The sequence below is a fragment of the Euprymna scolopes genome, chromosome 36 (assembly GCF_053919585.1).
Source record: "Euprymna scolopes isolate OS-2025 chromosome 36, ASM5391958v1, whole genome shotgun sequence".
In the NCBI taxonomy this organism is placed as follows: Eukaryota; Metazoa; Mollusca; class Cephalopoda; order Sepiida; family Sepiolidae; genus Euprymna; species Euprymna scolopes.
The window spans coordinates 83,359,508-83,374,485 of record NC_136517.1 but is presented as its reverse complement, the minus strand read 5'-3'; the positions used below and the strand labels follow the sequence as shown (position 1 = coordinate 83,374,485).

The 14,978-nt window shown below is 32.8% G+C and overlaps 1 protein-coding gene across 1 annotated transcript in view; it reads left to right on the top strand.

Annotated features, from left to right (window-relative positions):
- Positions 1 to 14,978, top strand: part of LOC145260643 (glycogen [starch] synthase-like) — a 95,811-nt gene that overhangs the window by 57,272 nt on the left and 23,561 nt on the right. Inside the window, exons 3-8 of the mRNA XM_080118969.1 lie at positions 397 to 588; positions 1,557 to 1,751; positions 8,736 to 8,880; positions 11,396 to 11,513; positions 12,913 to 13,033; positions 14,333 to 14,499. Of these exons, the coding sequence (XP_079975095.1) occupies positions 397 to 588; positions 1,557 to 1,751; positions 8,736 to 8,880; positions 11,396 to 11,513; positions 12,913 to 13,033; positions 14,333 to 14,499 (938 nt within the window). The remainder of the gene's footprint in view (positions 1 to 396; positions 589 to 1,556; positions 1,752 to 8,735; positions 8,881 to 11,395; positions 11,514 to 12,912; positions 13,034 to 14,332; positions 14,500 to 14,978) is intronic.

The window sequence follows — 14,978 nt, the reverse complement described above, 5'->3', positions numbered from 1 at the left end:
GTTTCTATTTAACCCATAGTTGGGACCCTAACAGGTACTACCACTCCGAGTCAGAGTAAACTTGGGAGCAATGGTAATTAAAGGGTGGCTCCACACTCCCCAAAGCCCACAAGCTGGGGCCTCACCACTGGATATAGTTTAAGGTCATATCCAGGACCCCCATTGAGGGACTTTTACCCTTTGCAGGGGAACAGTCGGTGTATTCTAATGCCCCACCGACAGGGCCTAACTGATTTTGAGTCAACCCGTCTGATATGGAGATAAATAAACATGTAGACATTACAAAAATGCCCCCTCCCCGGCCGCCATATTATTTTATTGATTTAGTAAAATTCTTTAAATAAACATTCTTCTAAATTTCATTTGAAATTTTATTTTATTTGCTTTGTTTCAAAGGTTTACTTTGGAAGATGGCTAATCGAGGGCTACCCCAAAGTTGTCCTCTTTGATATTGGTTCTGCTGCCTGGAAGCTGGATGCTTTCAAACAGGAATTATGGGAGCTTGCAGGAATTGGTATCCCTTGGCACGACCGCGAGGCAAACGATGCTGTCATCTTTGGGGCACTGGTAGCCTGGTTCCTTGCCGAAGTAAGTTATCCGCTTTCTAACATTTTCTTTTTTTTTTTAAATGCATTTTCTTTTTTCAGAATCTTTTTGTTTACTTATAAACGGTCATCCAAAACATTAATCTTGAGTCAACATTATTTTGGCCATCCCAAATATTAATCTTGAATTATTCAGATTACTGTTCTCTTGAGGTATTCTGGAATCATTCTGTTGAACTTGGGAATCTGCACAGAATTTCGAATTGAACCCTTTATTTAGTCGACGGCGGTAGCATGTTCTTATTCCGTCAGCCATGACTGGGTAGAAGGACCTGTGACGTAGTGGATAAAGTACTTTGTAAAATCTAGTTCTCATCTAAGCTACATTCTTTTGGAGTGCAGGCAACATTCAAAATACAATCACAAATTACTTAAAACTTCTACTTGGTTATGGCTGACAGAACAAGAGCATGCTACCCCTGTGGATTAAATAAACAGTTCTGTTTGAAATTCTGTGCAGATTCCCTCGAGTTTGACAGAAAGATTCCTGAGTTTGACAAGATACATCTGAAGAAGGCTGGATCTTACATCGAATGAAACGTGAAAATAGCACCCAAGAGGAAGAGAGTGGTCTGAAGAATCCAAATAATACAAACTATCTATCCTCATCTCACAAATTCAGAAACCTTTATCTGTACCTGATATTACTTTGGTCATCGTAAACTAGTAACGCTGTAAGATTACTCTAGTCTTTGACTGACCGTTAACTTCTCTTTGATCCTTTAAAATCTTATACAGGGTGGCCACAAAGTCACGCACCAATGTTAATTAAAAAAGTTAAAAAATTAAAAAAGTTATAGTAGTAAGATTTATTCAAATTCAAAGTTCTTTGGTGCGTGACTTTGTGGCCAGCCTGTATAATCGAATTCTGAGTCTTTATAACTTGACATGGCTTCACATTTTGCTTTCTTTGCATTGTTTTTTCTTTAATATTCGACTTTTTCTTTTTAGTTTCGAAAAGCTCTCCCTGATATACCCTGTCCTCCAATCGTGATCTCGCACTTCCATGAATGGCTGGCTGGCGTCGGCTTGATTTTTACCCACACACGTCAAGTTGACTGCGCCACGATTTTTACCACCCATGCCACGCTGTTGGGGCGTTACCTCTGTGCAGCCAAGACAGATTTCTACAACAATTTACAAAATGTAAGTTTATTAATAGAAAACAAAAAAAAAAAAACACAATGTGATTTTTCTTTCTTTTTTTTTTTCTTAGTTAGCGTATTTAACGATCCAACCGACTTCCGGTTTTAATTATATTTTAGTTATATTTTCGCAGTTCTTGTAGGAAAGTGTCAGTGTTCTCCTACATATAGTGCCTGGTATTTCTACATGGTCACCCATCTGATACTGACCAGGCTCAATGTTGCTTAACTGTTGATCAAATGGGAACTGGTATACCAAGATGGTTAATTCCTGTGTATACAATCCTAACGTCTTTAGCTCTTTTACTTAATCTAGTCAGTGTTGCATAACAAAACACGGACATGCACGTGCAAATGCATACAAAATGCAAAATAATATCACTATAAGAAAAAAAATTATAAAAAGATTTTTTTTTATTTTAAAAAGCTATAAAAAAATTATAAAAAATTTTTTAATTTTTAAAAAATTATAAAAAAAAATTTTTTTTTTATTTTTAAAAAGTTATAAAAATTTTTTTTTGATTTTTAAAAAGTTATAAAAAAATTTTAGTTTAATTTTTAAAAAGTTATAAAAAAAAATTTTTTTTAATTTTTAAAAAGTTATAAAAAAGTTATAAAAAATTTTAAAAAGTTATGTTAGAGACGTGTATAGTGAGCTGTTTATACCTACCAGTTTGCTTTGTCTAGATCAAACACCCAAACACAGAACAAGCTGTGTGCAGTAGCACACACACGCATGGAGTGAAGCACGTGCATAACTTTGATACGCATACATTTCCATTTATATACACGCTACACAATGCTTCAAGCAAACTACATTAAGCTTTATTGAAGTCATTCAAATGATTCTTCTTGTCATTTTGCATTTTTCAAAACCTTTTTCACATTTTCTTCAAACTAAACAGAAAGGTGCATACATCTCAAGAACGAGAGACAGAGTTGCTGCTATTCACTTCAACTTGCTTTCAATTCTGAAGTCGTTCACTCCAAAATGAATAGAAACATTTTCCTTCTTTCAAAATGAGATTTCAGGGAAGGAAAATGTATGCATATCGAAGCTATGTGACCTTTGACATAGCCCTCTGTTTCCCTTGACTTTCCCTCTTTTTCGCTAGACATCAAGCAGTGCACACGTATAAACACATGCTTCATAAGCATGCACTCGAAGAGCAGCAAACAGAAATGTGAGGTAGGCTTGCATATTTTTTGTATAAACATAGTTACCTGTAAGATACTTACATGTAGAGGTAATACAATATGAACAATCCAAGACTTTTATAATTAAGCTATATATCGCTCGTGTAAAGTATGAACTATAACCTCTATTTGTGCACACTTCCACAGAGGTCAACATGTACAAGCCACTATCACACATCCTTACATGACTTCCAAATTATTGCACCAATGTATGAGCTTTGTTTTGCTTTGTTTTAAATAAATAATGTAGTTTTATATATATATATATATATATATATATATATAATGGTTTTCCTTATTACTAAGTCGTGAACATGCTTTATATAGCCTCGCAACACGTGGATGATATCTCACTACTGATGCAATTCTCTATCTATATAAAAGCCAAGTACGTCCAAGGATGGAATACTGTTGCCATATCTGGGCAGGAGCTGCCAAAAACAGCCTATCATGCCTTGACAGAGTACAAAATAGACTTTGTGGCTTAGTGGGGGATGCCCTTTTCTCTACCCTGCAACCTCTCTACCACAGAAGAGACGTTGCGAGCCTATCCTTGTTTTATCGTTATTTTCATGGCAGGTGCTCGTCTGAACTCCAATCCCTGGTCCCCCCTCACCAATCTTTCACGAAAAACACCCGTCTAGCTGAATCCACTGTGAAAAATTTCCCCCACTCTATATCTGTGCCTAAATCAAAACGCGGACTCCATGAACAAAGCTTCTTTCTTAGAACTGCACGCCTGTGGAACTCTGTTCCGTCTGCCTGCCTCTCTCCGGACTACAACTTGGATGTCTTCAAATCCAATGTTAACAAATTCCAAATGAACCGCCCCCTTAAGTAAACACTTCATCAAATCTCCACACTAACGTAATGTACTTGCAATAACCCTTATCCCTGAGTGGCTTCCGGGCCTTAATAAGTGGTGATCACTGTGTAAAAAAAAAAAAAATAAATGATGTCACAGCCATAACGAGAAGTCACACATGGTGGGAGAATGAGGAAATAAATGCTGTCGTTACTCCTGATCTGAAATGGAACACGTACATCAAGTCTGTTGCCAAGGTCGCTGGAAAGATGGTGGGATCCTTCTACCACTCCAGAAGATATCTCACTACTGATGCAATTCTCTATCTATATAAAAGCCAAGTACGTCCAAGGATGGAATACTGTTGCCATATCTGGGCAGGAGCTGCAAAAAACAGCCTATCCTGCCTTGACAGAGTACAAAATAGACTTCGTGGCTTAGTGGGGGATGCCCTTTTCTCTACCCTGCAACCTCTCTCCCACAGAAGAGGCGTTGCGAGCCTATCCTTATTTTATCGTTATTTCCATGGCAGGTGCTCGTCTGAACTCCAATCTCTGGTCCCCCCTCGCCAATCTTTCATGAAAAACACCCGTCTAGCCGAATCCACTGTGAAAAATTTCCCCCACTCTTTATCTGTGCCTAAATCAAAACGTGGATTCCATGAACAGAGCTTCTTTCTTAGAACTGCACGCCTGTGGAACTCTGTTCTGTCTGCCTGCTTCCCTCCGGACTACAACTTGGATGTCTTCAAGTCCAATGTTAACAAATTCCAAATGAACCGCCCCCTTAAGTAAACACTTCATCAAATCTCCACACTAACGTAATGTACTTGCAATAACCCTTATCCCTGAGTGGCTTCCGGGCCTTGATAAGTGGTGATCACTGTTTAAAAAAAAAAATGGAGTCTAGTTATTACTTGTCCTATGTTCCTTGCGACGTACTCTGTTACAACGTGTTGAGTCTACATGTGTAAACATGTGCAATGTTAAAACTGCAGCTCAAACAATAAAAATATATAATTATATTTTTATTTATATGATCATGTCAAAAGCTACACATCAATGGATATGTTTCAATCATAGTTTAATAAGCTTTGTGTAAGTAAAAATATTAATAGAAACAAATAGTTTTATTTATTATTGAGCACTATTATCTACATACTAATGTTGGGACGATTAATCGGAATCGGAAAAATTAGAAATATCAGAGTTGGTATGGAAATTGGAAAAATTTGAACCTAATTTCCGATTCCAAAAACGATTCCTTTAATTTTGTTTAAAACTTAATTTTTCATTGCTGATAATAAAATGATAAAAATTTATTGATTTGAAACCAGCAGAGATACCACACTTCACTCTTAGACAAAAAGCCAAGAAAAAATTAGGGCACTTGGTGGATTATTTGCAAGCTTCAACTAATTAAAAATGGAAGTCTTGCATTTTTGTAAGCGTAACTTAATTTCCCAAACTGAGGAATATTTTAGCATATATTTTGAAATAAAAAAAAATATAAGAAACAAACTTTGAATAACTCGGCTTTATAATACTGATGATAATTTATTTTATTTTTATATTTCAGTTTTTTCTAAAGATTTTTTATATGAACATTAACATTCTTAAATTGTTCCCTATACACTGTTTCCTATCCATTCTTTCCTGTAAATTGTTCCCTATATATTGTTCCCTGTACATTGTTTCTTATAAATTGTTCCCTATACATTGCTTCTTATAAATTGTTCCCTATACATTGCTTATTATAAATTGTTCCCTATACATTGCTTATTATAAATTGTTCGCTATACATTGCTTCTTATAAATTGTTCCCTATACACTGTTTCCTATCCATTCTTTCCTGTAAATTGTTCCCTATATATTGTTCCCTGTACATTGTTTCTTATAAATTGTTCCCTATACATTGCTTCTTATAAATTGTTCCCTATACATTGCTTATTATAAATTGTTCCCTATACATTGCTTCTTATAAATTGTTCGCTATACATTGCTTCTTATAAATTGTTCCCTATACATTGCTTCTTATAAATTGTTCCCTATACATTGCTTCTTATAAATTGTTCCCTATACATTGCTTCTTATAAATTGTTCCCTATACTTTGCTTCTTATAAATTGTTCCCTATACATTGCTTCTTATAAATTGTTCCCTATAATTTGCTTCTTATAAATTGTTCCCTATACATTGCTTCTTATAAATTGTTCCCTATACATTGCTTCTTATAAATTGTTCCCTATACATTGCTTCTTATCCATTCTTTCCTGTAAATTGTTCCATATATATTGTTCCCTATACATTGTTTCTTATAAATTGTTCCCTATACACTGTTTCCTATCCATTCTTTCCTGTAAATTGTTCCATATATATTGTTCCCTATACATTGTTTCTTATAAATTGTTCCCTATACACTGTTTCCTATCCATTCTTTCCTGTAAATTGTTCCATATATATTGTTCCCTATACATTGTTTCTTATAAATTGTTCCCTATACACTGTTTCCTATCCATTCTTTCCTGTAAATTGTTCCATATATATTGTTCCCTATACATTGTTTCTTATAAATTGTTCCCTATACACTGTTTCCTATCCATTCTTTCCTGTAAATTGTTCCATATATATTGTTCCCTATACATTGTTTCTTATAAATTGTTCCCTATACACTGTTTCCTATCCATTCTTTCCTGTAAATTGTTCCATATATATTGTTCCCTATACATTGTTTCTTATAAATTGTTCCCTATACACTGTTTCCTATCCATTCTTTCCTGTAAATTGTTCCATATATATTGTTCCCTATACATTGTTTCTTATAAATTGTTCCCTATACACTGTTTCCTATCCATTCTTTCCTGTAAATTGTTCCATATATATTGTTCCCTATACATTGTTTCTTATAAATTGTTCCCTATACACTGTTTCCTATCCATTCTTTCCTGTAAATTGTTCCATATATATTGTTCCCTATACATTGTTTCTTATAAATTGTTCCCTATACACTGTTTCCTATCCATTCTTTCCTGTAAATTGTTCCATATATATTGTTCCCTATACATTGTTTCTTATAAATTGTTCCCTATACATTGCTTCTTATAAATTGTTCCCTATACATTGCTTCTTATAAATTGTTCCCTCTACATTGCTTCTTATAAATTGTTCCCTATACATTGCTTCTTATAAATTGTTCCCTATACATTGCTTCTTATAAATTGTTCCCTATACATTGCTTCTTGTAAATTGTTCCCTATACATTGCTTCTTGTAAATTATTTCCTATACATTTTCTTATAGATTTTTCCATAAACACTATTTCTTGTAAATTGTTCCCTATACATTTTGTTATAAATTGTTCCCTATATATTGTTTGTTATAAATTGTTCCCTATACATTGCTTCTTATAAATTGTTCCCTATACATTGCTTCTTATAAATTGTTCCCTATATATTGCTTCTTATAAATTGTTCCCTATACATTGCTTCTTATAAATTATTTCCTATACATTTTCTTATAGATTTTTCCATAAACACTATTTCTTGTAAATTGTTCCCTATACATTGTTTCTTATAAATTATTCTCTATACTATACGTTGTTTGTTATAAATTGTTCCCTGTACATTGTTTCTTATAAATTGTTCCCTATACATTGCTTCTTATAAATTGTTTCCTATACATTGATTCTTATAAATTGTTCCCTATACATATATTCTTATAAATTATTTCCTATACATTTTCTTATAAATTTTTCCATAAATACGATTTCTTGTAAATTGTTCCCTATACGTTGTTTGTTATAAATTGTTCCCTATATATTGTTCCCTGTACATTGTTTCTTATAAACTGTTCCCTATACATTGTTTCTTATAAATTGCTCCCTCTACATTGCTTCTTATAAATTGTTCCCTATACATTGCTTCTTGTAAATTGTTCCCTATACATTGCTTCTTGTAAATTATTTCCTATACATTTTCTTATAGATTTTTCCATAAACACTATTTCTTGTAAATTGTTCCCTATACATTGTTTGTTATAAATTGTTCCCTATATATTGTTTGTTATAAATTGTTCCCTATACATTGCTTCTTATAAATTGTTCCCTATACATTGTTTGTTATAAATTGTTCCCTATATATTGCTTCTTATAAATTGTTCCCTATACATTGCTTCTTATAAATTATTTCCTATACATGTTCTTATAGATTTTTCCATAAACACTATTTCTTGTAAATTGTTCCCCATACATTGTTTCTTATAAATTATTCTCTATACTATACGTTGTTTGTTATAAATTGTTCCCTGTACATTGTTTCTTATAAATTTTTCCTTATACATTGCTTCTTATAAATTGTTTCCTATACATTGATTCTTATAAATTGTTCCCTATACATATATTCTTATAAATTATTTCCTATACATTTTCTTATAAATTTTTCCATAAATACGATTTCTTGTAAATTGTTCCCTATACGTTGTTTGTTATAAATTGTTCCCTATATATTGTTCCCTGTACATTGTTTCTTATAAACTGTTCCCTATACATTGTTTCTTATAAATTGCTCCCTCTACATTGCTTCTTATAAATTGTTCCCTATATATTGCTTCTTATAAATTGTTCCGTATACATTGCTTCTTGTAAATTATTTCCTATACATTTTCTTATAAATTTTTCCATAAACACTATTTCTTGTAAATTGTTCCCTATAAATTGTTTGTTATAAATTATTCCCTATACATTGTTTGTTATAAATTGTTCCCTATACATTGTTTGTTATGAATAGTTCCCTATACATTGTTTGTTATAAATTGTTCCCTATACATTGTTTGTTATAAATTGTTCCCTATACATTGTTTCTTATAAATTATATCTTCTAAACTATTCCCTATACATTCTCCCTTATATATTGTTTCTCATACATCATTTCCTATAAATTGTTTCTCATACATTGTTTCCTATAAATGTTTTTGTTATTTACCTGTTAGTTTGGTGTGGATAAAGAAGCTGGAGATCGTCAAATCTACCATCGTTATTGCATGGAAAGATCGGCTGTGCATTGCGCGGATGTCTTTTCAACAGTATCGGAAATCACGGGACTTGAGAGTGAGCATCTTCTTAGTCGGAAACCAGGTACGTATTGAGGATGGAAGAAGATGCGAAAATGAATCGTTTTCAAATGACTTCATCTCAAATGTCAGATTCACACTTGGAAGTCGATAGATGACCCTTGTTGAGTTGAACAAATGACCAATTTTTGGACGAGTAACATGTCAGGAGAAACCTGACTTGTGCAGGTAGGTCTTCTTTGTAAAAATAAGGGAACAAAGGCTGTGACGTTAACAAATAAAATAGTCTTTGCAACATATTCTTCTGCAGCTGTGAGACGAGAAATTGTCAGCCAAGTAGAGATCTCTAAGGCTATGAGTGATGAACGTCATCTTCTTCATGAACGTGAACCAACTGTCCAATGACTGAAATCAAGGAGAAGCTTCTTCAGTCATTTGCTAACAACATCTCAGGAAGAATGATTACTGAATGAAATCTGAAGAATAAAATTTTTCTAAAAATTGAAACTAAATCAAAAAGGCCCAAAGTTTGGTGTCATAATTAATGCTGGCTATTTCTTCCTCCTCTTTTTTTATTCATTTAACGTCGTTTTTGCCCTTGTTCGGGGGTCAGACATTTTCTGATCTTATGCAAGCGCACACTCCAATACACAACAAATCTGGATGTGATGCAGGATAATCCCCCCTCAACCACTCTTTTAAAGAGGAGACTTTGCTCAATTTGGCCGCAACACGAGTGAGTGAATACATGGAGCGATAGCTCCGGAATCACTTCAAGATTGGTGAAGACACCTAGAAGGCCAGCCAAAGACGTGATTACTAGGGCTAGGACAACAGCGTTATCTTTTCATTTTGTATTTACTCTCTAGTGTATATCTGTTGATATCTTATATGCTTTTATATAGAGTGATGTGGTTCTCGGTTGATTAACTGTGTCGGATATATACTCGAGAGTCAAAAGAATGATCAGAATATGCTGTTGTCATAGCCATAGTGATCACACACCATCAAATGCAACATCAAACCTACCTCCATTCCGTAGGTCCACAATGTTCATCGCTGGTTGCGAGATTAACTACCTGTAACTATTTTGGCTACTGCAAACCATTGTGCATGGTCTGCATTATTTGGGACACTGTATGTTCTGGAGGAGCCAGCTGAGCCCAATCCTGGATGAATGCAGGTAAACTCGCTCTCCAGTTCTCATGGTTCAGCAAGTTAGCTGTCTCCAAATTTTACTCTACATAGTGGCGTCCAATCACTTGATTCCAAGTTTTCTCTGGTGCTACCAGATCAGGCTGTCTGAAGATATTGACTTCCTGAGACGAAATGCACCGAACATTGATGCTTTTGTTTTTCTATTTCCTTTTGCAAAACTTAATTATGTTCTGCAAAACCAACAACCCACCTTTTCCTCCTTTCCATTTCCCCTTTCTCTTTCTTCTATCCCCCACTTCCCCTGACTTAAAATGTACCAAACATTAATACTGTAACCCTTTTCCCTCTCCCATTGCAAAACTCATTCATGTTCTGCAGGGCAGGGAACAAAAACGATAAAGTCCACAATAAAACAACCAAAGCAAAACAAACACTACGAACGAGATACAAAAAGCTTGAAGAATAAAAACCTTCTACAAAATAACTTGATGTGACATGAATACTATTGGTACTTGTACAGTTTAATCAAGACATTAAAAAATGAAAATATCGAAAAAAAAACAAAAAGATTATATTGTACATATCCGTTATGGAATGAAGTTCTCCGGAGAAAAAAAAAATCTCACTTAATTTCATCAAGTAGTTTTTTTTGTTTGTTTTTTTTTGTTTTTTTTTTACTGCGAAAAAACAATTTGTTATGATACCGAGCAAAAGGTTCGATTTTTAGGAAGAAAAGCTAGAATTAAAGATGGGGAGGGAGGGTCGACGTGTTAAACTAAGTTATCTCCCCGTGGCCTTTTTCTTTTCACTTCCTGTCGCGTCATAGCGTAGCGGTAAGACGTCAGTTTTTCTTTCACTTGCTTTTTCCGCCGTCGCGTCACGGGTTCGAACCTGCCTGCCTACTAACACTTGTTTTGTTTTACACCTGGGCAACGCCGGGTACCCAGGCTAGTATCCTTCTAGAAAGAATTCCTAATAGAAAGATATCAGCGAAACGAATGCCAACACAAAAACCATCATGAATTATGTTCAACAAAGAAACAAACAGCCTCCTTGAAAATTACTGCAAGGTTGGTGTCTTCAGACTATCAGGTAGATAACGTCAACCCAGGTGAAACGTTTACCTCCGGCATCCTTATTAATGACGTGGCAACAAGAAAAGAAAGAGATAATTTCTCAAGTCGTCTCTAGATACCGTTTACATTAAACTAACATCCAAGTGGACCGTAATTTTTTCTCCTTTGTCAGAAGTATTTTTCATGAGGACTCTGTTGCAAAGTAGGGAAAGCCAGAGTTACGAGGCTGCCGAAAATACGTCCACAATGTGTTTTCTTAAAAGTATGTTTAATTTCATGTTATTTTATATCCTGTGCTTGATTTCATACGAATGTTTCGAAATATTTTGTATTCTTTATTTGCAGATCTTATCACACCGAACGGGTTGAATGTCAAAAAATTCAGTGCCATCCATGAATTTCAAAACCTTCATGCACGATACAAAGCAAAAATTAACGATTTCATCCGCGGCCATTTTTATGGGTAAAAACGACTTTGGCTCTTTTCTTTCTTGTACATTCTATTTTCATCTCCTCTCTTTCTTTTTTATTCTTGTGTTTGTGTGTGTGTGTGTGTGTGTGTGTGTTTGTGAAAAAGAAATAGACAACAATGATGATGACGATGATGATGTTACTTGATCTTTTTTTATATTTTTTTTTTATGCCGTGTAAAAGAAATAAACGACTTCTGCCTTTTTTTCTTTATCTTTTGTTTCTTTTTATTTGTGAAAGAATTGCGGATGATGATCTTCAATTGTATGATGATGATGATGATGATTTATATTTGACCTTTTTTTAATAACAAAGATTTTTTTTAATTTGTATCTCCTGATCTTGAGAACACGTTTGTTAAGAATTGGTAAAATTCAAAGAATTTATTGTTAAATTTTCAAGAAAATATAAAAATAGAATGCTAACATTTTGTAAATCTCGTATTACGCGAACTGCAAGTCTCATCTTGATTGTTCTATTCACAACATTTCAGCCAATGTAACCTCCAACCTTCTTTCGGTAGATTCTTTCGAACTTGGGAACTTTCTAGTCAAACTTTGAAATCTTAATGTCAAACTTGGTAATCTCAAATGTAATTTTCAACTGAACCTTTTATTTAATCCACAAGGATAGGTTATTCTCATTCCGTCAGCCATGACCGAGTAGAAATGTTAATTTATATTTCCTCTTAGTTATTATCGCTTGGATACTGTTATTTAGAACATTGTTAACCAATGCTTTTAACCATTATGCCATGTGTCCATGTGTCCAATTCTAGTATGGATTTTGGAATCTTCAAACCTAATCTTGTCTGGATGGGGACTATTATTATTTATTACTAAAGAATTTAATAATTATTTTTATTTCGAATAATGTAAGAAAAAAAGGTGCATCTAAATCTTCTGTAGACATAATCAGCTTACAATGATGGTCTAAACTTCAAATAATAACTGTAATAGTATAAATTAACACTTCTACCAAATCATGGCTGATGAAACAAGAACAATGTACCCAAGTGTATTAAATCGTTGGGTAGTTTGTTTGTTTTTGTTTTTTACCTTAAAGCTTTAAAGTAATTTTTTTTTCTAGCTCATTATATCAAATGGCTTTATGTCTTGTCTGAAGCAATTTTCATTTAAAAAAAAATTAACTTTTTAAAAATATAAATTATTTGTGTTCCCAAGTTTGGCATAAAAATTCTGAAGGATACACCTGAGGAATGTCAGAGTTTACATTGGTCAAAACGTTGTGAAAATTACACCCAAAATGAGATCAATAGTCTGAATGATCCAAATTATCAACCCTTATCTAAAAAAATGTCTTGTACTTCTGTTGATTTGATTTCATTTTTAAAAGAATTTTAAAAAAATGTCTAATTTCATTTTTGACAGCCATTATGACTTTGATTTGGAGAAGACTCTCTACTTGTTTATTGCCGGGCGTTACGAGTTTTCAAACAAAGGTGCCGACCTGTTCATCGAGTCTTTGGCTCGACTGAACTACCATCTCAAGGTAAACCTAATTTCTTGTTTCTCTGTTAAAGTTGCAAAAACGAGACTGGAAACTCGTGCTTTATCTTTTTAATTTCATCAAAATAACATTTACACTTGTAATTCGTATCATCCACAAAATATCTGCTTAGGGAGTTAAGACTAACCTTGTAATCGAAGGCTAACAATAAAACATATATTAACTAAATGCAATATTTAATACTAACAGGACCCTTTGAAATTCCATATAATGAGAAATATATTTAATCAACAACTATGCTTTGATAAAGTTGATATTTTTCTGGATAACGCAAAAAATTAGTTTTCAGGAGCAGAAAAAACAATAACACGCAGCAAATATGAGTTTATTAACATTTCTATGAAAAGTGTCCATTGTATTTTAAATATAGAATTGACTCAAAATTAGAAATTAATAAGAACTAATAAATACCCCAAAAGTAATATTGTGCTACATAGTTCAATACAAATAATAAAATCACATTGTAAAAATAACATTTACATTTGCAATTCATATTATCTAAATAGACTAATCTGCATACATTTGCTTGGGAGGAGAAGACTAATCTCGGGGTAACCATTGCAATCAAGAACTAACAATAAAACATGTATTAATAAAATTAATGTATATTAGAATTTTGGCGCATAGTTCCCAAAATTCTAGTATAAATAAAATGCAAAAAAATATCTACGTATACATAGTAAATATTAAAAGTAACAAAAAATTAAAAAAATTAGTTGGAAATGTAGCTTTTTCCCAAATTATAGGGGCTTGTTATAGAAACTAATTTGTACAAACACATTTATAAAAATAATCCAGTATTAATAAAAGAACATCTGACAAGAAACAAATACCAATTAAATTGCATAGAAATGTTAATTACATTATTGCCAAGCAAGCTATATATAAATAAAAAATAATTTTCACAAATAGGAGCTTTTAACAAAACCAATATTTTTGTTAAGTTTTTGAAAGAAACCAATAATTTTATTCATTTTTTTTAAAATCCACCAATAGTTTATTCATTTTTCTTGAAAGTCACCAATGTTTTTGTTAATTTTTTTAGACATCAAAATATTAGTTAATTTTTTGAAAGACTTTAATATTTTTGTTAATTTTTTGAAAGACATTAATATTTTTATTAATTTTAAAAAGACACCAATAATTTAATTACTTTTTTAAGACATCAATATTTTTACTTATATTTTGTATCCACGCTGCATATAGTTTGTAGTCGATACCAATATTTGATAAATGAGAAATCTCAGATATTTTTGTTACTATTCCATTTTCTGTTCCCAGCAAAATGGCAGCGAAATGACAGTCGTAGCTTTCCTCATTTTCCCAACGCGAACCAACAATTACAACGTTGACTCCCTCCGAGGTCAGGCCATTTCAAAACAGTTGCAAGACACAACCAACCATATCGTGAGTCAAATTGGAGAACGTCTTTTAGAAACATGTATGCGGTAAATATCTTTCTTCTCTACACAATCTTTATAATTATCCACTTCTTCTTTCGTTTGTACCTACGTTATCACCTTTCACACCTAGTAAAAAAAAATGTGATTATCCAATCACAAAATATAAAATGCAAAAAAGAATAATTGTTGATTATTTGGAGTCACCGATGCATAACAATTAGATTTTAGCCATTTTAAAATGAATTGTTCTAAAATCTAATAAGATGTCATAAATAGAATAATAAATAGATTTATATTATAGATTTGTTTTTTTTCTTGAAGTCAACAAAAATTCATTTGTTCTGTGTTTTCCTTGTAGAGGCAATATTCCGAAAGGAAGCGACATTTTAGGAAGAGGATCTTGTTCAATTATTTGAAGATGTATATGTTGAACATAGATAAATTGTGTAATATTATGGCCTTGGTATTTATAAAAAGGATTAGGGGTGGGAAAGGATGCCATAGAGGTCACAACAAAGCATACA